Source organism: Ceratotherium simum, chromosome X, assembly GCF_057802395.1.
Source record: "Ceratotherium simum simum isolate JZ-2026a chromosome X, ASM5780239v1, whole genome shotgun sequence".
Lineage (NCBI taxonomy): Eukaryota > Metazoa > Chordata > Mammalia > Perissodactyla > Rhinocerotidae > Ceratotherium > Ceratotherium simum.
This window is the reverse complement of record NC_141940.1, coordinates 61,749,786-61,773,537: the sequence shown is the minus strand read 5'-3', so window position 1 is coordinate 61,773,537 and position 23,752 is coordinate 61,749,786. Positions and strand designations below refer to the sequence as shown.

The following is a 23,752-nucleotide window of genomic DNA, read 5'->3' as shown; positions in this document are numbered from 1 at the left end:
AATATTGATTATTATTTCATAGCAAAATCCGGAATTGGCAAAATTTCCCAAAATTACCAAACTGGCTGAAACAGATCACTATAATAAAAAGAAACAGTCTTATTTTTTAGAGAAAAATTAGAATTGCATTCCAACTGACTTACTTCAAGAAAAATATTACTCCAATTGCATAGTGGTGTACCCAACATGAGACCTTTCATATCTAAAAATGATTTTTAAAGTTTAGAATAGTTTACTGGTATAGGTGATTAAAAAATTACTAGGGTAGAAGTGTTAATGAGAAGTATCTTGTAACTTGCAGCCAAAGTATAGCAACTTTATTATTGTGAAGGTAATAAGTAGCATCATTTCCTTTAAATCTAGGGTAAGAAGTATAGTTTTTATGTAAAGCAGCTACTTGTCAATTCTCTAGAACAAATGCATTTTCATCAGTAGAAGGTTAGCTTTTTTCTTGTATAAATTAAAAAAAAATTCCCCCTTTAAGTCCAAATGTAATTGAGAGTAAAATACTTTGGTGACAAATGGTTAGATGGGAAAATTCTCCCAATACATCATTAAGAGCAAAAGCAGGACACATAACTGCATATTCAGTATAATCTTAATTTTGCTGAATACATGTAATATTCAGAAGAAATAACTGGAATAAAATACATTAAGATGTTAACAATGATTATTATTGGGTGGTGGGATTACAAGTGGTTTTGTTTACATTTTCTAAAATGTCTACAATGAACCTCTATTACTTTTATAACATGATATAAACAAGAAATTTGTAAAACTAGTCTTGAATGATGTGAAAAATCCATTCAATTTTATGGACACACTCATCCATCGACTTGTTTTTAAAATAGATTTGTAAAGATTCCCATTCATTTTTATAAAATCAAAGGATTTCATCACCTTAAGTCAATGTTTTTGCAGACCTGAGAGACCTGGGTCTTTTGAAGTACATGTTTGTATGTGATTTTCTCCTTGCAACATTCTTGAAAATGTATCAACTGGCAAGGAAAACTACTGATGTGCTATTTGAAAGTCACCCCTTGCCCTCCCCCATTAGCAAGGTAACATGAAGAGTTTTAATTGGTATAAGACTTTGACAAAAAAGGCATGGGCATATTTCACCCAAGTTAAAAGCATGCTTAACTGGTGTCAAAGAGAGTCAGAAGTAAGGTGTAACACCACCACTTTAAAAAATCTGTCGTAAAAATTGCATTTTTTGGTTATACTGTGGTGATTTACTCCCTGGTTTTACCATTTCAATATACTATCATGGACAAATCTGTTGTCTATTACAGATTCACTCTATTCCATTGGTGTTCTAATAATTCTTTGTTAGGTAAAGTCAACTAAGGATGATATACATGTCAGCTTGGAAGTCAACCAAATTTCCACTTGAGCACTCCATGTTCTCCCTTCTCTAATCCCCAATACCTTATTATTCTCTGCATTTTTTTGTCTTTTTATCAGAACCTTATTTTTGAGAGGAAAAAAATATTTTTAAAAGGGAAACAATGCTTACAATACAAAGACTTAGAAAAATAAACATTAAAAGAGAGAAAGATGTCTATTAGTTGGAAATCATTTATTGCCTCTATAAAAGTTTAAATAAAAACCCTACAAAAGTTCACATTACAGTCTGATGTGGTTTTAAGGTGATAGTATGTTTCAGAGGTAGTACCAGTAAAATGGGCTGCAAGATTGTTAAAAGGAATTACTTAACAAGTTAATGCAAAATAAAATTTCAATGTGGAGCGATATATACTCAGTAGACACTTTAATGGAAAAATTATAATTATATTTCCATGAAAATATCACTTTATACTCTTTTTCCCCTTAGTAAATCTGTTCTTAATAAAGGCTTGTTTTGGGCAATGGTATGTTGACTGTAGGCTCACAAGTAAGTAGGCTCCTCCGTTATATCATCACAGAGCATAGCTTGGTGAAGAGCATGATACAGTGCTGTCTGCCAAGGATAACACCAACTTCAAAGATAAACCCATTTACTCATTATTTAGACACTATGGTACTGATAACTCCCTTAAAAGGCTAATCTATCAGAATTTGGCATTTTTAGGATCTGAATGAAAATCTAATATATTATTAAAAAAATAGACAGTATTCTTGGTATACTATCACTGCAATGTGGAGGAAGATCAAGAGTCAAAGTTTTCAGAATTTCTTTTAAAAATAATCATAAGCTATCAGACTAAGATGAGGAAACTATTCCTTGGAAATGGGCTGAATGCCCACTCCCCCAAGAAAAGGCAACAAAGTCAATCTTAGAGCCTAGAATTCTTTTAACTGTACCACTTATGTTTTCTCCTACAAACTTACAGACTGCTGACTATGAAAGTGCCTTAAAACAGATGTTGCTGTCTTTGGAGAAATGGCCTCTTGGATATCTTTTGAGGTCTTGGTAGTATATACAGCACAGGATGCAACTGGGCTGCAGCCTTTCCTTCTCCAACAGTAACAAACATTTCCATCACATGATTGCAGTAGTACAAAAGTCCTGCTGTTGATAACTGACTTACAACAAAACATCCCAAGGTTCCATGAAGAGGCCAACTTTCTTTTTTTTTTTTTTTTTGTGAGGAAGATCAGCCCTGAGCTAACATCCATGCTAATCCTCCTCTTTTTGCGGAAGAAGACTGGCTCTGAGCTAACATCTATTGCCAATCCTCCTCCTTTTTTTTTTTTTCCCCAAAGCCCCAGTAGATAGTTGTATGTCATAGTTGCACATCCTTCTAGTTGCTGTATGTGGGACGCGGCCTCAGCATGGCCGGAGAAGCGGTGCGTTGGTGCGCGCCCGGGATCTGAACCTGGGCCGCCAGTAGCAGAGCCTGCGCACTTAACCGCTAAGCCATGGGGCCGGCCCCCAACTTTCTTTTAATGTTTTCCTTGCGTGTGCTAATTTTCCTATTATCCAGTGTAACTGCAGTTCTCATTTTTCTGTGACTAATTTTAGCTTGGCTAAAATGAAGAAGGTACCTTTAGGTTAGTTTTTTTTTGTTTTTTTTTTAATACACATTGTAGAAGGTAAGTGCTGTTAGATACACCTTTCTTGCTTAGAAACTTTGGCTATCCTAAGCTGAAAACAGACACCAAAGTGTAGTTAAAAGGAAAAAAAAGCTTTATTCACGTTGGCATCTGTCTTTGTGAGAGATGCTTCAGATAGTATAGTCTGTTTTAATATTGTGTCAAAGCCCTAAAGAAAGAAACAGTAGTTGTTTTTCTCCCCTCAGTCATGAAGATGTTCACAAAAGCAGTTATAAACTGATAGTTTTCCTGCTCTAAAATGTCTCAAAACCAATTCCAATCTAACTGTGTGAAAATTATATTTTATTCATAATAGATTTTTAATGCTTGATCTTGGCATCTTTTTAAAAGTCTACGGTGCATAATTTCATTCTGCCAATTATGAGGTTTTTTCTGGATGCAGCTATTTCCTCTGGTTCTTGCTACAGAATGACCACATTTCATTTTAGAAATGTTTTAATACTAATGATAATAAAAGAAATAATTCGTGTGCTGAAACACAAATACCAAGACAAAAGGATTCCTAAGTGTACTGTTATGATTTACGCAGCTTCTGTTTTAATGGAACTTTAAACAGGGACAAGGGAATCATCTATGCTTCCTCTCAAAATTGTAGACTAGGATTCCTTTTAGGAATCACACCTAGCAGAATCCTTAAGTCTATTAAAATTTCTACTTGAATAATTTTTATTAACATCGATGAAATAGTGAAAAGAAATAATTCATTTTGAAGTTTATGGCTTGCTGAGGAGTAGAAATCTAACACCCTTATAATAGGAGCTCAAGGAATATTTTTTTATTTAGCGACTGATGAGATGTGACAAATACAATCCATAGAGTTCAAAGATGCAGGAGAGAATCATCTGTACAAGAACCAAATAAGAAGGGGCTTAAATTGAAGCGGAAGAAACTAGAGTTTAAAGATAACTCAATAACTAGGAGTGAGATCCTAGGAGAGACTTGAAGGCCTGGAATTTGTTCATGCTACCTTAGGAAATGGTTTCTATATTTGCTCTATGTAGTAGGGACTCTATCTTATGGAAGAATTGGTGTGACCGATAAATTTAATCCTAATATCTGAGGTTCTGTTACTCAGCGTTGTTTTCTCTGAACGGGATTTGACTTGTCAGCAAATCGTACCAAATATTGTTTGCAAAGAACCATGTGGTTCTCAGCTAAAAAAGAGTACACCTAACCACTGAAATATTTCTGCCTACAAAGCACCTTAGCAGTAGCATGGCAGCAATATTAAATCAAGCAAATAGCTGACAAAATGAATGATTATCAGTGAACCTTACCTATTTGTGTGTGGGGGAGGGGACATTTCAAGGTGAAAGACATTCATGACTGCCTGTCTGCATTCATAAATTGGTATCTGTGAATTCCAAGATCAAAATTGGTTTTACTGGGGCTGGCCCGGTGGTGCAAGTGGTTAAGTGTGTGCGCTCTGCTGTGGCGGCCCGGGGTTTGCTGGTTCGGATCCTGGGCGCGCACCGACACACTGCTTGGCAAGTCATGCTATGGCGGCATCCCATATAAAGTGGAGGAAGATGGGCACAGATGTTAGCCCAGGGCCAGTCTTCCTCAGCAAAAAATGAGGAGGATTGGCAGATGTTAGCACAGGGCTGATCCCCTCACACACACACACAAAAAATTGGTTTTACTTACAAATTACAAAAATATCTAACATAGAAAACTTAATGGCCAAAACAACCATCTAGCAACTTCATTAATTTTTTAGATATAGATAGTAATTTAACCATGTGACACAATTCCACACTGCCAACTCACAAATATATGATACTGTGTGCTCAAGGAGAAACTGGATTTTCCCTTCTATTGGTCTTGGAATGCCATCCGGTACCCTGGCAGGGAAGGTCTGCAAATAATTGTCTAGAGTGTTTTGCCACCTGGTACCTACTAATAGAACAACTAGGTAGCATGCCCATTTTAGGAGTGTACTCATAGAATAATATCCAGGAAATTCAGAGGACCATGATTTAAAAACAAAGTGGTATAACTCTTTTTGGATATTATCCTTGGCTGATGGCTCTGTATAAGCCTCACATGGAAATGAGGTAAATTTTGTGGCAAAGCTGAGTGACTAGATGAAAAAAATCTCAGTGGCTTACCTTGATTTCCTATTTCATAAAATGTAAGAACTAAAAAAAATTATGAAGATGGTGATCAACTTGCAATATTTGTGCAACATTTCATCTAACTGGGTTACACAAATTTGCTAGTAGAATGTGAATCTTATCAATATTTGTCATTTGCAGCAACAAAGAACTCCCAGTAAGACTAATCTTTTACAGCATTTTGTTTTTGTACACTTAATAATTTATTTGACTTCACATTGGTGAATTACTTTTCCATAGTGCTTTCCCCCCTCCCCCCAAATATTTGGGTTAGATAATGGAAGAATACCAACAATCTACAATTATCTACTAGTAACCACTTCAATTTTCAATCATTAGCTTAAGTCAAATTCTCATAGGGGTTGAAAAATAAATCCCAGGACTCATCAAGGTTAAATCATTTTTAAAGTTTTGTTTTCAATTTTCAGTCCACTTTCCTGAGTAAAAGTGTATGTGGATGATAGGAAAAGGAGAGAGGAGGAAAGAAGATATAATGGCTACAAAAACAAGACTAATCAAGCTTCAGTAACTTGATAAGCAATGTAGAAATACCTTTATTTTTGTGTCTCTGGTCGAAACTATTACTAAAACTAAGATTCTTCTATAAAACCAAACAAAAATATTTCAGAAATTAGACATTATGCATTTCGAAGTTAAACTGCCCAAAATTAAATACAATTTCTTTTTCCAGAGTTCCATCAGTTTGGAAAGAAACTCTCAAATAATGCTTTTAAATTTCACATACATTTTTTACACTGTAACCATTATATCTTGTCCATCCTTCACAGAATATGTCAGTTTCACCAATATGTTTTTCCAACTGAAGAATTTTGGGTCAACAGAATGCAGTTATCTTGAAATGCACACCTGTTAGGCAGCCAAAAGACTGTATCATATATCTCCCCCATCAAATCACAAACTGTCTGAGGCATTTTTCTCTGATAAAGAAGACACACTGAATGAGGTATCATCAGGTTCCGGCGAGGCATGATTGAAATCCATCTCTTCTAATTCAGGAGGTAAATCTGACAGCAGTGCCTGAGTCAGAAAAATCAATTTTTTGGAATTAGTATGTGGACATATTTTTCCCAATTTTATGTTAATAGTTGCAGTCCTCTCATGTTGATTTTTTCTTAAGGATTTTAAGAAAGGAACATTTCTCTTTCAGGACCTTATACAATATCCTACCTAAACGAAAAATTCATTATACACTGTTAAGGAAGTAACAAAATACTAGATCTAGAGAGGGTGGATTATGTAAAGTGGAACCCTGAACAAGAGGGAAATCAGGAGAGAAATGAGCAACAATTCTGAATCAAGTGCTTTGAAGTGTTTGAGATAAGTGATTTTCATACTAGTTTTGAGTGTTCACTGATCACTGCTAAAGGGCTTTAAAATTATATTCCTTATTATAATAGTCTTGCCCAGTTATACTGTCCTTTAGAGAAAACACATTTCACAAAAGACTATTTTGTATTTCAGTGACGGAAAGAACTTAGCAGTTAAAAAAGAAGTTCAGCTATTTTACCTTAGACTAAAATTTAACAACTTAAAAAGTCCAAGTGATTTTTCTTCTTTTCTGAGGCTATACCCATGTCTACACATGGCCAAACACCCACTAGGGCCTGGCTGAACCAGTGAGTCTAGCTGTGTAATGATGTATCTAGAGGGCTGATCATTTCTCTATAGGAACAATCAGGATAAGCCAAGAGCCATGAACTAAGCTTTGCCATGGTGTAATTGTTTGATGTAGAGTTGCAGAACATGCATCCATACTATAGAAATAAATGATTAATCAAGTTTTATGTGGCTGACAGTGTTGATGCCCACTTGACTATAAAAAATTGAAAACAAAATGAATGATTTGTTGCTCCCAATATTAAAAATAATGTAGCATATCTGGGCAATTTTTCGACAGCATTACTTGTAGTGTGGGCTTTGGGTGCAGTGGTAAACAAGGACCAAGGGAACAGAAACAAATGCAAACCTGCCACTACCCAATTAAGGAACAGAAAGACAGGGCATGTTGGAGAACGTATGAAATACACCGTTGAAATAAGACAGTACTCCCTATTCTCTTTATTGAAAGAAGTGACAGCTATAAATCCTATACTTTTTGTCTTATAGTAGAGAGGCAAGATTAGCAACTTTCTCCTTTTTGTCAGGCTGCATAAGGAAAGGCTAACTCATATCTGAAAGAAAAGATGTTATTTATTTTATACTATTAAATAGTTTATGAACATCTTGCTGAAATTGAGAGTATTTACAAAGCAGTCACCCAAAGGTATTGCATGCTTTCTAAGATGCTAGGTTGCAGTAATAGGACACAGAGCCATTTTCTTCTAGAACAGTTGTTTACCATTAATCCAGTCTGGGTGAAACAAAGCCTTTGTTGACACTGGGTGATCATAGTTTATTAGAAATACATCACTGGATTTGGTTCACTTAGCAATTGTGAAGTCATATTAAAGAGGGAAAAGTGCTTCAATTAACATTCACTGAACATGTGCTTTGAGTATTGGAAAGTCGAGTGGGTGAGCAGACTTAACTACATTCTAAATTCTAGTGGAGAGATCTTCAAATCAAAGGAGCACTACTATTTATTTCTTTATCACTGAATTTCATGTAGTTGACTGACTAAAATGAGTTTAGTATGAAACAGGAAAACTTTAATATCTGAGGCAGTATAGGGCATTACTAATGCATGAGATCCACTTCAAAATTCTTCTTTTCAATATCTTACAGGATTGCAACATTGGCACGTTGAACAAAACTTTGGATTATGCCGATTGCCAGAACTGCCTTTTTCATAGATACTAAAGTAAACACAATTAACTTTCTTTACTACAAGTTCTTCATCAATCTGCCTTCAGAGTCTGGCCTAGTGCCACTGTTCCCAAGAGATTAAAGCATTTCCCAAATATATCATCAGTCTCTATAACACTTATTCCAGGCCCTAGTGTGTGAATGCTAAGTTCCATAATGTTAATCATTCTTATCTTCCTTGTAAAGTGGACAAATCAAAGTTTAAGAAAGGCAATTGACCTGGCTAGAATCACATAGTAAATTATCAGGGGAAGAAAGACCATAACTAATGACTTAGTACAGTGCTGGCAACATTATTTTTATTTTGAAATGGCTATTGATTAAAAAAAAACTTTGGGTAATCTAATATTTCAGTCAGACAGTATTATATATTTTTAAAGATTTTATTTATTTTATTTTTTCCCCCCAAAGCCCCAGTGGATAGTTGTGTGTCGCAGCTGCACATCCTTCTAGTTGCTGCATGTGGGACTCGGCCTCAGGATGAACGGAGAAGTGGTGCCTCAATGCGCACCCGGGATCCGAACCCGGGCTGCCAGCATCGCAGCGCGCGCACTTAACCACCAAGCCACAGGGCCGGCCCTGACAGTATTATATATTTTTAAAGCCTGGACTGCTTCATTGGGGAAAAATATTCTGTGGGCCATGCATCTCACTCAACTTACCCAAATTAAGATTAATTGAAAAACACTTAGGATTTTTTAAAATGAGAAATCAATGACAAAATGGTTCTCTTTTATTAGGAAGAATAAAAATTAATTCCTTCTAGAAATAAACCACTAAGTATTTCATAGTGCAAAGATCAGTAATTTAAGAGATCACCTGGATAAATTTTGTGGACTACTATTGGTGTCTTCTATATTTTGAGACCATATTTTGAGATCTGTTATACTCGATCTCAACTATGAAAATCAGTAGTTGCTATTTGGGTGCTGATTATATAGCCTATTACTTTCAGTTCAATTTTTGTATAACTTTCTCCTTTTTTTAGCCAAAGTTTTGTCTATATCTTAGTTCATCAGTCTTTGATCAGAGGAAAAGTGTAAGAGAAGAAGAAAAGTAAAATGTACAACAGTTACTTATTTGTTAGTGGTCTTGAGGAAAGAACCAAGCCAGGGATGAGGTTAGAATTAGAAAATAAAATGCAGTCCGTGTGCTATTCCTAGATACCAGGAGACATAGACAACTGCTAGTTAGCTGGCTATATAATTCTGAATTCAAAACCATGCCACGACTTTTGGAACCAGGACCACACTCTAAGTTATTCCTATTGTTGGACCTAATTTTGCTTTTTTTTACAGTTATTTAAAATTTACAGTACCCTTGGGACCACGTTCAAGATTACCATCTTATTCATTTAAAATCTGTAGTTTAGGTTTTTAAAAAACAAACACATTTTCAATATGCCATGAAATATGCATAACTAACATCAGAAAGCAATATGCTTAAATAAAGCTGGCTGAGGTAACTTAAGACTACTGTCTTGGGATGTCTGGGCGTGTGCAGCACAAGGGGAGCAAAATTCATGAAACTAGACACATAATGTACATATTGGTTTGAGCCTCATGAGTAAATTCTTTTAGTGTAGATTTTGTGGTTCAGTACTTCAGTGAAATATATAAAGACTATTTTATTTAAAAAAGGGAGAATTGTGGGATGCTAAGACTCTAATCTTTTTCCCTGGAGATGTTTGGGATGGGATACGTGTGTGCAGTCTTGCTTGGATATAAGTGATGAATTTCGGCACTCTTGAGATTCCCTGCTGAATGAAAACCTCTGAAACTGCTTCCTAATTAATGGTTGCCTGTGTGACATACTACCCATATTGAACTTCTCTGACAAGGAATCAACATGGTAGTATACAACTCAGAGGTAAATTTGGTATCATTCAGTATTGAATGAAACCATTTATTCTATAATTATTTTCAGCAAGCTTAATAAATTATTATATAAATTTCACATGAAGAAATGAGATAGAAAATGTAATTTGGAAAGAATTTGTAGTCAAAAATCCACAGCAACAAACAAAAGACATTACATTTCATCTTTGGGGTAGAGGAATGAAACACTCTAGTTAAATTGGAAAAAGTAAATGATGCACTGTGATCACAAAGAATTTCACAAAGTAATTTCATACTTTTTTAGTGATGAGCAATATGTCATGAAATAGAAGTAATTCAAACATTTGTGAATGTTAGTAGGGGCTGGAAGATAACTGAAATCCAGAAGAGAGTCAACTACCTCACCTCCTTCATTCACAAAATGTCCCAAAATATGTGACTCTGCAGTTAGGGTAGCCTGGTCTTTACAAACACTTTGAGAATTTCTTTAAAATTAATTTTAAAATTGTTTTTTCTCCTATTTAAGGCTAGCTTGGAATTAACAAAGTATGTTAATCAGTTATTTTGATTTTCCACGAAAGCAGCACACAAAATCTAAATATTCTCAAGAAAACTGTGCTAAAAAAAGGCACAAAGTAACAGATCCTTCCTTGATGCGAAGCAAGAATGAAGTATAAAAACGAAAAAAATATGAAGAACCCAAGTGTGACATGCCATTTTCAACATGATACATTATACTTACTATTCTTTTCTGGCACCTACCTGCTGTTGTTCCTTATTGTCGGCTTTCATAGCTAGTATCAAGCTTCTGACAAACGTCTGAAGTTTAAAGTATTTTTGCTTTTGAATCTCTAACTCATTTTCAATGAATCTGACTTCTTCATTCTAAAGGAGAAAACATAAAACAATATATTTACCCTATGCAAACCTAGGACTGTACATGTTTGATGCACAATAAAATTAAAAAAAAATCTAATTAGAGGGATAATAAAGAAGATAATATTTTAGCATAAAAAATATGAAGCACAGAAGGAAATTATCCTGTTACTCAAAGGCTGCCTTTTAACTGAATCACCAACAGAAAACAATTTGCAAGGACAAAAATCTAATTAAATAAATTCCAGTAAGAGAAAAATCAAGAAACAGTTCCCTTCTTGGAAAGACTCCTCCTATATTAAGTCTAATTAGCATTTGGATTAGGATTAAGAATAGACAGAGTCCAATTAACCCCAAGTAAAGAGCAATAGCAGAGGCAGTAATGCTGAATGTACCATTCACAAAGCTAAATACTGAGAACTAAAAAGGTTATTATTTTGTAACAAGGAGGGACTGAAATTATTGCTAAGACTGTCTTAAATAGTTTGCTGAGTTTCCTGCCTTTATGTAGAAGTCTGTTACTCAGAAAATATCTCCAAATGTATCACTGTGTACCACTGATTTGAGATCCAGTCTCTCTTCACTATTTTTGCTAGTGGTGTAGGAAAAGAACAATGGACTAGGATTTGGGAGGATTTTAGTGCTAGGTCTACTGATAATTGTGTAAAGTTGGGCAGGCCAATTAACCTCTCTTGTGACTCTGTTTACTCATCAGTAAAATGGACATAATACTAATAATCTTCAGCAATTCTAGCTTTGAGGGTTATAAGGCTCAAATAAGATAATGGCCATGAAAATGCTCTGAATAGATTTACTATTAAAGCTACAGTAATAAATAAAATGTTGTTCTGGAAAAAAGAGTGGACATATAGATGAATGGAAAAGAACAGAGATCTATCTATCTATATGTATATCTATCTATATATAGATATAGATAGAAATATATATATATATATATATATATATATATATATATATATATTCAGTTGATTTTTGACAAAGGTGCTAAGGTAATTCAATGGACAAAGAAAGGATAGTCTTTTAAAAAACAGTGGTTGAATAATTTTAAATCCATATCCAAAAAAAAGATTATCAGCCCTTACCTCACATCATATACAAAATTTGACAAGAAATGGATCATAGACCTAAATATAAAACCTAAAACTATAAAACTTCTAGAGAAAATATTTGTGTCCTTGGGTTAGGCAAATATTTCTCAATAGGACACAAAAAGCATGAAACTTAAAAGAAGACTTCTTCAAAATAAAAAAAAAAATCCTTTTGCACTTAAAAGGCACTGCTAAGAAAATAAAAATACAAGCTACGTATTTGGAGAAATTATTTGTAAATCACGTGTCTGATAAAGACTTGCATTCAAAACACATAAAGAACTCTGACAATGCAATTATAGAAAAAGCAATAGAATAAAAAGCCGGCAAAATATTTGAACACACACTTCATCAAAGAAGATATGTGAATGACCAATAAACACGTGAAAAAATGCTTAATATCATTTGTCATTAAGGAAATGCAAATTAAAACCACAATGAGATACTACTATTAATATACTACAACGGCTAAAGTAAAAGAGACCGACAATAGCAAGTGCTGATGAGAATGTGAAGTAATTAGAAGTCTCACACATTGCTGGTGGGAGTATAAAATGGTACAGCCACTTTGGAAAATGTTTTGGCAGTTTCTTAAAAAATTAAACATGCTCTTCCTTAACATCTGACTCAACAATCCTACTGCAAGGTTAAATGAAAACACACGTCCACAAAAAGACATACATGAATATTCACTGCAGCTTTATTCACAAGAGCTAAAAACTAGAAGCAACAGAAGTGTTCATCAGCAGATGAATAAACAAATTGTCGTCGTGGTTACACAACTGTGTCCACTTGTCAAGACTCATCTAACTGTATAAGAGGTGAATTTTATTGTATGAAAATTATATATTAAAAAAACCTGATGAAAAATAAAAAATAAATTATTAGCCAGTCTCCTTGCCAAAAAACGTGAAAATAAGCTGAAAGTATTCTCTGCAGGTGACGAAATGGTCTCAAAGAGCACAGCAGTACCTTTAACAACATTTGTTCAAAAAGCTGCATAAAAGACATTAAAATTAGCTAATTCTATGGGCATTCTTGTCGTTGAGAGGATACAGTTGTATTAATCACATTCCATCTATGAACATGTTTACTGCATCAATCATTTTATCAGCTCAGTTTAGAACTTATTTTACCTAATAAAACAGCTTCCTTTTCAGACCATTTAATATCAAGTGATGAACACACTTAAGAAACCAACCAAATCAATAATAAAATTATTTAATATCAAATAAATATCAAGTGAATGATGATTCAAGCTAAATCCCTTATCCAAAGGCACTCTACAGCAATCAAAGTTACAAGTAAGCATTATAATAAAACCCCATTTGCTCCTGCCATAAGACATTTGACTAATTCTAAGATTTTGGTTTTTTAGTATTCATTGTCAGAGCAATAGTATTAGTAAAGTGCTGACCAAGAAGTCTTTTCAAATACAGAAGATATCTATCACCATCATCTAATATCTCATTTGAATGCACAGTCCTTTTGAGATGCATTCACAGTCCATTAGAAAACATTTTAAAAACATTAATTCACATTTGCAAAAGTCAAGAAGCATCTTTTGGTATGCCGTTCTCTAATTTCTCATGTGAATATTCCTCCTCCTCAGTATTTATGCAATATTTGAGAAACATAAACAGCTTTAAGATAATTTAATATTGCAGACATTTTCTTCTCAGAGCTGCTTTTTGCAAGCATATTAAACACTTCCTAGATTACAGGCAGTAATTTATGTGTACTTTAGAGATTTTCCTAAGTAAATGGACTGTTTGTGAGAGGAACTAGTAAGATAACATCAGTCACTGCATTTCACAAACAAGATCTAGCTCATATTGCTTATTAAAATCTTCCCTACATTCTCAGTAAGCTTTGTCAATTCTTCTCCAAGATGACTGTAGGGAGCATTCAAGGCTTCACGTGGACCGGAGCATTGATCTCTGAGCAGGCTATTAATGGCTGCTAAACCTGAGGTGTTATTTTACGATATAGCTACTCATGCCTCAGGGACTGAGCTCACCAACTTGTCTCATAAGCATTTGGGGTTAGTTAGAACCTTTAGCAGTATTGATTTCTAGCAATATATCTCAATGAGAATCTCCACTATGCCCAAACTGAATGTTGATGGTTGCATAGTAATAATTATCAAATGCACATAGGAAGCATTCTTTCATTTTGCTGCAATGAATCCTGAGAATAATGACAGACTATTTAACTTAGTGTGGGAAAAATTATAGTGATCCAGCTGATCTTACTTGATTTTATATAAATGAACACTTGCATAATAGTATTAAAAATATTTCCAAGGATAAATAAATTAATTCACTCATTCAGAAACTAGTTACTGGACAGCTATGTGCTAGGCACTAGACCAGGTAACACATAGATTAATAAGATAAGTCTCTGCCTTCAAGAAGCTTATGATGAATATACTTAAGAAACCACCAAAGTGATTTTGATCCCAAAACAAGGAACACTAGCATGTGTACGAAAATAGAGTACAACAATGTTCTCTGAAGAAAGATTAAATTTCCAAATTGATAAGGCTGTTTTAAATTACCGTCCTGAAATCAGCAATGAGAACTGCTATATGAGGCTTCACTTATCCTCACTTGAGAATTAAGGTAACAACACTCACAGATGAAGTGAACTAAAATATTCTTAATAAGATTATTAAAAAACATGTTTTCTATATAGTTACTGATTTTTGAGAGTTAAAGAAAAGTTTACGTAGGATGGTAATATGTTATAAAAGACATCCCTAATAAGGTAGCGAAGGATCCCTTGTTCCCACAACATTTACCGCAATGGAAAATGTTGGATCAATACATGTTTTTCAGAGTTCAATGAAAATGTTAATTCACATTTCTGGACTGGACAGTCAGCCCTGCCCTGGTCTTCAGCTCCAAACCTTCTCGAGTGGGCTGGCACCCTAGAGGGAAAAGGTCCTGGAAAGAATCCTCTGAGTTCTGGGCCCAACCCTATCTGACCTGTATGAGAGTGTTAAGTGGAGCACACTTAACAGCTGTGCAATCCAGTCCTCTCGTCTGTAGTTTCCATAGCCTGTGCCAAGTGGTGGCTTGTAGTGGCATTTTAATCCTGAACTGGACATTTAGAAATATTATATGACCATGCAGGAGAGCTTAGAATAATCTTTTGTACTTCGGAACCAATAACTTTATAATTTTATTTGTGGGAAATACAGTTTAAATACGGGATTGTATTGTGCTCTTCGACCACTTAGCAAATAAATTTCAAAAGATAATTTCCTTCTGTGTTTACAATGTTCAGTATTTTAAAGTCTGACATGTTATGAACATTTGGAAAACAGAATCTGTTGAATGACATAACTTTCAATTATATTAAAACTGAAAAGATTTTTGAGAAAATGATAACTGTTGTCTTTTCTGATTAAATGTTATTTTCTGTTAATATCTTAAGATTACTAGTCTCTGCTTTGAACACTTATGATATTCCAAGAAAATAACTTTTGTGTATGGAAAGAATTATGTGGCCAAAATCTCAGATGGTCCCAAAGTTACCTTACAATAGGATACTCATTAACAAAGGGACAGCAATTACACATCTATGCAGAAAACATATTGACATATAGACTGATAGCTTATGTCAAAATTTAATAAAAAAAATTATGTACGGCACACTGTCAAAGTAAGCTTTTCAGTTTAGTAACAAGTGACATTAAGAAAGGTCATCTCTATTCATATTTATTCAGTACTCGCTTTGGGAATTGTATTTAAACTTCTCATAAAACAGGTATATTATTACATTTTAAAAAATGGTCTTCAGGAGTTGAAATTCAAGATAAAATTAGCAAGGGCCACTGGAAAAAAAAATCTCCCATTTACCACCATTTAAAAATGAACATTAGCTTTAAAAAAGTATTTGTCATAAATTTCACATTAACCATCACTATGCACTCCCTCACCTTGCCGTACACCATCAATACCTACTCCCGCTCAGCAAACTCTTCGCTTAAAACCATAACCACTAAACCAACGAGCATTAATTAAAATGCCTGGCACCCTGACTGATATCCAAGTGCCTGTGAGAATCAGTGGGGAGCCCTAGGATATTTAACTTATCAAACAGGAGTGAAATAAACCAGTACATAGGGTAAAAGTCTGCCTCATTTAATACCTTCTCGCAATGAATTCAGAATTTGAAATTACTTTTACCTTATAATCCAAGACAGAATGCACTTGTTCTACTTCAGAATTACTTATCATGTCACTTTCTTCATCATCAATAATTTCTATTTTCTGTAACATAAGTAGAGAAGTTTTCATAAATATATATCTGATCATCATTACTACACTCAACAACGTATAGAACATACACATTCAACGTTCAGTTTTAGTGATGGGGTTATCTAGTGTAGGTTATCTGGAATAAACTACAATAAACTCCGACTGGCTCCTCAGTGTTATAATCAGTGTGTGTCTAAGCCACCTCCCTCTACCTTTAACTGATGACTGCTTAGTAAAGAGAAATTTACTATAATACTATTTAAAATAGAAAAACCCTAATCATAATATCGCTGAAAATATAGGCATTCAAATTATGCTTAAATAGCGCCCTCCAGTGACAGGGAACTCACTTCCTGTAAGGGAAGTCTATTTAATGGTAAGCATATCTAACTGATTGGAAGGGCTTTCTTTTTTAAGTCCCCATATATCTCTTTGCAACTTCTAATGTAAAATGTCAACATATAACATGCATTCCAAAGTCAAATACGATTTTTAGAAAATTCACTTATTTACTGCACTCCATTAGCTAGACAATTGAAAGCAGACATTTACGATGTAATGATGAAAATAGTATGGTGATTTGTTTCCTTCACCAGCCAGTAAGAAGGAAGAGAGAGAGAGAAAGAGAGAGAAAGAGACACTAAATTGTCCTTAGCTTTAGAATTAAGGTAAAGCATAGTTTGTACAGTATCTCGCACACAGTAGCTACTAATTAAATATCTGTCAAAAGAATGAACAAAACAGCTTAGCATTGATGGAAAGAATGACCAATAATCTCCAACCATGGGGGCAAGGCAGGTTCTCTAATCACGGAAACTTTTTTTAAAATAAAGCAAAACCAAAAGACAAAATCAGCTCTAAATTTTTCTTTTGCAAATGAGAAACATAGTTAAGACAAAACACTTTTAAACATTTAAACCCTGCCAACTCAAAAGAAAATTTAAAAAAGAGAAAAGCTGAGTTAGTCACTAGGCAGTCTTTTAAGAATGAGCACATTAATAGTAACATGTCATAGGCAGAATTTGAAATCAAGCTTCCTACCCAGCAATATATATGGTTATTAAAAGTCACAAACAAACTTGGAATGATCATATTTGATATATTGTCTACCAGGATACCATACCATAACAGAGTTTGTGACCTGCAGGCTTCTGACTCAGGAGGACAGCTGCAGTGAAATTGCTTTTTACTGCTGCCTGGAGATGAATCTAATGTTTTGTTTGTATTATAATCACTATAAACTTGGCTTAATCATGTCGGCTCTCACCAGACCTCAGATTTGATATGTTTTTGATGTTGTTTTTTAGATTCTCTACCTATTTGGATTGGTTCTCTGAAAAAGGAGCTAAGTAATCCAGGGAGGAAGGCACCAAGGGCCACTGTATAGATTTGTGCATATAAATAGGTCTTATATGTCTTTGTGATTTGTCATCCAAGAATAATTGGGGGCACTCAAAAGTTACAGGCAGAGGAGATTAACCTTTGAAAGTTTGGAGTTTTGTCTCTGAAAATCAATTGTTCTTGAAAAATTAGGTGCCTAAGTGACTGTGAGTCATCCCATGCTATGACTTCATTCATCATCTTCAAATGTCTGCTGCAGGGGAGATACAATGCAGAGAAATTCAGGCTAAAAATGAGCATGTCTTTAGGGGAAAGGAGGTTCCAATTGTGAATAATTGTATATAAATTGTATAAGACAACTCAAATCTAGAGCAGAGGAAATTATTATTTGATGGAATTTAAGAATATTAGCACAATTAATAATCGTGGAAAACAATTATTACTAGCTATCTAATGAAAACACAACTTTGCCTCAAAATGAAAGCTTGTTTTCCTATATGCCTGTTGAATTTAGTGTTAGAAGAGAAAAATATCAATTTAAATCAGGACTGAAATCAATAAAATGCGATACTAAACCATATTCTGCACGTGGAAAACACCATTGTATATTGTTGATATTTAACAAAAAAGAACAAAGTGTATTTTATGTGCTCAACTTTTATTAAGGAGATGTGGCAGCATTATAGTGTCAGATAAATAATGTTTGTAATGGAAGCCAGGGTAAATATTGAAGCTATAGCCATTTTTTAACAGAAAAAGCCATTACTGGGACCATTTTTTGAAGGTTGCAATCAAGCACAAAACACTGATTCAAAGGCATAAACAAAAGCACAATGACATTTGCCTTTATGTCTGATTTTAGTTTAATACAATATTGATTTCTGCATTACTTAATGGAGTCAGAATATAAACAGATGCTGTTAAAACAGCTGCTTAGAGAACATCTCTATACACCAATGATGTTTACATTTTCACACAACCCAGTTTAATCCACACATAGCGTGTCTCTGCCTGCTATTCAATCTCTTCATGCTGTCTTTCCTCCATTACTGCAAGTTTTAAGATGTCTAACAAAGTCCGATTTAACTAGAAAGAAGAAAAGGTTCCAAACACAGTATAGATAGGTATGATCTGAATGGAGAACTTGGAGTCAGGAATTCTTAGATACAAATCCCAGAACTAAAAAAGTCTTCCTTCATGATCTCAGGCTAAACTCTGTTTTAATTCTGCCATCCGTCAAATGAGAAGAAATCTTCTCTTTGCTAAATGTGTTGAAGAAAAATAACTTCTTATGTATAAAATGTCTATGTGTAGTAAGCATTAGGCGTTTATATTTGCAAAGTTCCTAAATCAAAAAATTTGAGGGGGCTGGCTCGGGTGGCGTAGCGGTGAACTGCGCGGGCTCTGCTTCAGCGGCCCAGGTTTCGCAGGTTCGGATCTCGGGCGCACCCCAATGCACCACTTGTCAGGCCATGCTGTGGTGGCGTCCCATATAAAGTAGAGGAAGATGGGCACGATTGTTAGCTCAGGGCCAATCTTCCTCAGCAAAAGGAGGAGGATAGGCATCAGATGTTACCTCAGGGCTAATCTTCCTCACAAAAAAAAAAAAAATTGAGGGCCGGCCCCGTGGCTTAGCTGTTAAGCGCACGCGCTCCACTACTGGCGGCCCAGGTTCAGATCCCGGGCGCGCACCGACGCACTGCTTGTCCAGCCATGCTGAGGCCGTGTCCCACATACAGCAACTAAAAGGATGTGCAACTATGACATACAAGTATCTACTGGGGCTTTGGGGAAAAAAAAAAAAAGAGGAGGATTGGCAATAGATGTTAGCTCAGAGTCGGTCTTCCTCAGCAAAAAGAGGAGGATTAGCACGGTGTTAGCTCAGGGCTGATCTTCCTCACACACACACACAAAATAAATAAATAAAAAACTGAGGTACAAATGACAGTGCTTTAAATTTCATTTATTAAACGCTCAATGTTATGTAATTTCATTGGCAACAGCTCTGTTTTGGTTTGTAAAGGGGAGCAAGACTTTATTCTGACAACACTGATATTGTCACCAACTAGAAACATATCCTTGAAATCCATCATGTAACGAGGACAGAATGTTAAAATGTACATACCACGTTATCTGAGGATACTGCGTGGTGGTCTTCCTCCTTATGAGCCCTTGTCTCATTTGGAGCAACTTCATTGGAGTCTTCTATAGAAAAAAAGAAAGGCCATGCATTTTTCAAGATCACTTAAATAATTTTTCTGTTGTATAAAGACAGAAATGGCAAATTCACTTCATATATGCTTTGATGAGCAATTCTACTTCTGACAATGTATTCTAAGGAAATAAGTGTGGATGGGTACAAAAACAAGGGTTGTCACCACTGTGCTGTTTATAACTGAAAAAATGGAAGCAACCTATACGCTTAACAATGGAGGATTAGTGAAATCATTTAGGACCTATCCCTATAATAAATACTATGAAGCCACTGAAAATGAAGTAGAAGAACAGTTGATAATAAAGAAAATATTCATAATCTATTGGAAAATGAAAAAATGAAGGTGACAAAACCTACAATGTAGGTACACTGTGATCTTAATTTTGTAAAAGAAAAAAACATGTACATTTTCATGGAGAAAAAAAAGACTGAACTGTTTACACCAAAACATTGCCATTATTATTTCTGGATGGAATTACAGGCAATTTTTATTTTTCTTTCTTTTGTCTAATTTTAGTTATTTTGATAATTTTTATTTACTTCCATTTGCTTATTTATATTTAAGTACTTTCCTACTATGAACATGTGTTGCTCATCGAAATAAAAGTGATAAAAATAATTTTCAAATACATGATATAAAACTATAAATATAGTATATTTCCAATTTTGTAAAAAGGCACGTGTATGTGAATGCACGTGTATACATGCAAAGATAAAATACTGCCAAAAATATTTCCCCAACTCCACTGAGGGTTTGGATTATTTCTATTTTTTTCATTGCATTTTCCAATATTTTCTATAATGAACATGTTCCTTTTATGATTGAAATTCAATATCCTAAAAACGAGAAAGAAAAAATGAGAGAAAAATTAACTCCAGAGAGCAGTCTACTAAAAAGCTCTCTGCTGAGCTAAGGGAAGTGGCTAGCTCACAGCATAGGATATCTACAAGATAATCTCCTGTCTTGGGTTACCCCTACCTTACCCCTTAGAAAAAGAGGGCAGCAGTATTTCTCTCTTTTCTTTCTGCACAGCCATGTCATGGAGATTATTTGGGTAAATACTAGGGGAAGTTCTCAGCCCCTTGGTAACCAACATTTTATTTCACTATAGAAAGCAGAACAAAAATATTTATTAGCCCTCCTAAGATTTTCCATTCCTACCTATGGAAAGACATATAGGAGTGCCCTGTATGAGCATGGGGGATGATTAGGAGGAAAACATGGCTACTCCAGGAACTCACATATGAGTACAGAGAGAATTAGCGTTTAAGATATCCAGGGAAACTTTAGCAGAGTTTTAATGCAAAGGCCAGTATAAATTCAATTAAATTTTTTTAATAAAAGAATGGTTCCTGAACAGAGGAAACTTTATTCATTATTTAGACATTTCAAATCACAGACATTTCAAGTACTATGTAATCAGCAACTAAATGAAATGAAGGGAGGGAAAACTGTCATCAGTTTTAGCTGCAGAGCTGGTATTTGCACTGGTGTCCTCAGAATAGGGGTTATATTACTTATCAACAAGATCATTACTGGTTTGCCTTATATTTCTGTTCTCACTTGCTCATAACTTTGTATACAGTTCTGCTTTACTGACGACATATTCATGCATGGTTTGATTATTTTATATGATGTAAATAAAAACTGTTTTGAGGATTTCTAAAATAAAAAAAGTGTGAAGTGATTCAGCTGAATAAGGCATGTTTTCTTTTGCTTACAGATAGCTTCCACATTAGTGAAATCTGAAAGCTAAACACTGTCAATGTGTCCGATTATTCCTGAAGAAAAGCAGTTCTGCTAAATGGAAAATAAATAAGTAGAATTATTAATCAGTGAAAACTCTAGGGGGCTCTCTATGTGGTGGCCATATGCTCACACTAAGTAACTGTATGCAGTATTATCTTTCATGGGCACAGTCACATAATAGATACAGCTGAAAAGATGTTTTGTTATAAAATTTAACATTATAGATGTTAATTGTTCCCATACTTTAAACAATTTGCGTCTCAGGATAGTAAAAGTCTTTAAAATTGCTCAATCATAAATATATTTTGGTAGACACAAAAATTGAATTAAGGAGCTGAGTCATCTAACTATTACTTTTGCTAGAGTTTGCAGTTGGGTGAGGGGTGAACCCAAGTAGTTTTTTCTTTATCAATCCCAACCACACCTCCTTTCTCTTCACCTCCACCCAGGGAAAGGAAAAGGAAATGGAAAAAGCCAAGGTGGGAGGTAGAAGGTGGAAGTTAGAAGTCAGTCAGAAGCTCTGTATCAGGAAAGTACCTACTCTCTCAGAAGCAAAGGAATGGAATTAAACTGCTAAAAGATCAACAGCACTTTTTTTTATTGATGTTTTAATAGTTTTTAACATTGTGAAATTTTGGGTTGTACAGTTTTGTAGGTCCATCACCATATATATGACTCCCTTCACCCCTTGTCCCCACCCCCCACCCCCACTGCCCCTGGTAACCACAATACAGTTTTCTCTGTCCATGTGTTGGTTTATATTCCACGTATGAATGAGATCATACAGTGTTTGTCTTTCTCCTTCTGGCTTATTTCGCTTAACATAATACGCTCCAGGCCCATCCATGTTGTTGCAAATGGGACAATTTTCTCTTTTTTTATGGCTGAGTGGTATTCCATTGTATACATATACCACCTTTTCTTAATCCAATCATCAGTCGAGGGACACTTAGGTTGCTTCCACTTCTTGGCTATGGTGAATAATGCAGCAATGAACATAGGGGTGCATAAGCCTCTTTGGATTGTTGATTTCAGGTTCGTTGGATAGATTCCCAGTAGTGGGATGGCTGGATCATAGGGCATCTCTATTTTTAATTCTTTGAGGAATCTCCATACCGTTTTCCATAGAGGCTGCACCAGTTTGCATTCCCACCAGCTGTGTATGAGGGTTCCTGTTTCTCCACATCCTCTCCAACACTTGTTTTTTGTCTTGGTGATTATAGCCATTCTAACGGGCGTGAGGTGGTATCTTAGTGTTGTTTTGATTTGCATTTCCCTGATGATTAGTGATGGTGAACATGTTTTCATGTGCCTATTGGCCATCTGTATATCTTCTTTGGAGAAGTCTCTGTTCATTTCCTCTGCCCATTTTTTGATCGGGTTGTTTGTTTTTTTGTTGTTCAGTTGTGTGAGTTCTTTATATATTATGGAGATCAACCCCTTGTCAGATGTATGTTTTGCAAATATTCTCTCCCAGCTGGTGGGTTGTCTGTTCATCTTGATTCTGGTTTCGTTTGTCTTATAGAAGCTCTTTAGTCTGATAAAGTCCCACTTATTTTTTATTTAGTTTCCCTAGTCTGGGTAGGCATGTCATCCGAAAATATTCCTTTAAAACCAATGTCAAATAGTGTGTTGCCTATATTTTCTTCTATGAGTTTTATAGTTTCAGGTCTCACCTTCAGGTCTTTGATCCATTATGGGTTAATTTTTGTGAGTGGCGATAGCAGATGGTCCACTTCCATTCTTTTGCATGTGGCTGTCCAGTTTTCCCAACACCATTTATTGAAGAGACTTTCCTTTCTCCATTGTATGTTCTTAGCACCTTTGTTGAAAATTAGCTGTCCATAGATGTGTGGTTTTATTTCTGGGCTTTCAATTTTGTTCCATTGATCTGTGTGTCTGTTTTTGTACCAGTACCATGCTGTTTTGATTACTATTGCTTTGTAGTATGTTTTGAAGTCAGGGATTGTGATGCCTCCTGCTTTGTTCTTTTTTCTTAGGATTGCTTTAGCTATTTAGGGTCTTTTGTTGCCCCATAAAAATTTTAGTATTCTTTTTTCTATTTCTGTGAAGAATGTCATTGGGATTCTGATTGGGATTGCATTGAATATGTAGATTGCTTTAGGTAATATAGACATTTTAACTATGTTTATTCTTCCAATCCACGTGCATGGGATATCTTTCCATTTCTTTATGTCATCATCGATTTCTTTCAATAATGTCTTGTAGTTCTCATTGTATAGGGCCTTCACCTCCTTGGTAAAATTTATTCCTAGGTATTTTATTCTTTTTGATGCAATTGTAAATGGTATTAACTTTTTGAGCTCTCTTTCTGTTAGTTCATTATTAGCA

The 23,752-nt window shown here is 34.9% G+C and overlaps 1 protein-coding gene across 6 annotated transcripts in view; it reads right to left on the bottom strand.

Annotated features, from left to right (window-relative positions):
* Positions 1–1,572: 1,572 nt before the first annotated feature.
* The window catches only part of HDX (highly divergent homeobox), a 143,289-nt gene continuing 121,109 nt past the window's right edge, over positions 1,573–23,752 (bottom strand). For all 6 annotated transcript variants that reach the window (XM_087427055.1, XM_087427056.1, XM_087427057.1 and 3 more), the window contains 4 exons: positions 19,561–19,640; positions 16,023–16,106; positions 10,604–10,726; positions 1,573–6,215 (listed from right to left, as the gene is read on the bottom strand). In XM_087427055.1, the coding sequence (XP_087283181.1) occupies positions 6,090–6,215; positions 10,604–10,726; positions 16,023–16,106; positions 19,561–19,640 (413 nt within the window). In that variant the 3' untranslated portion in view covers positions 1,573–6,089. The remainder of the gene's footprint in view (positions 6,216–10,603; positions 10,727–16,022; positions 16,107–19,560; positions 19,641–23,752) is intronic.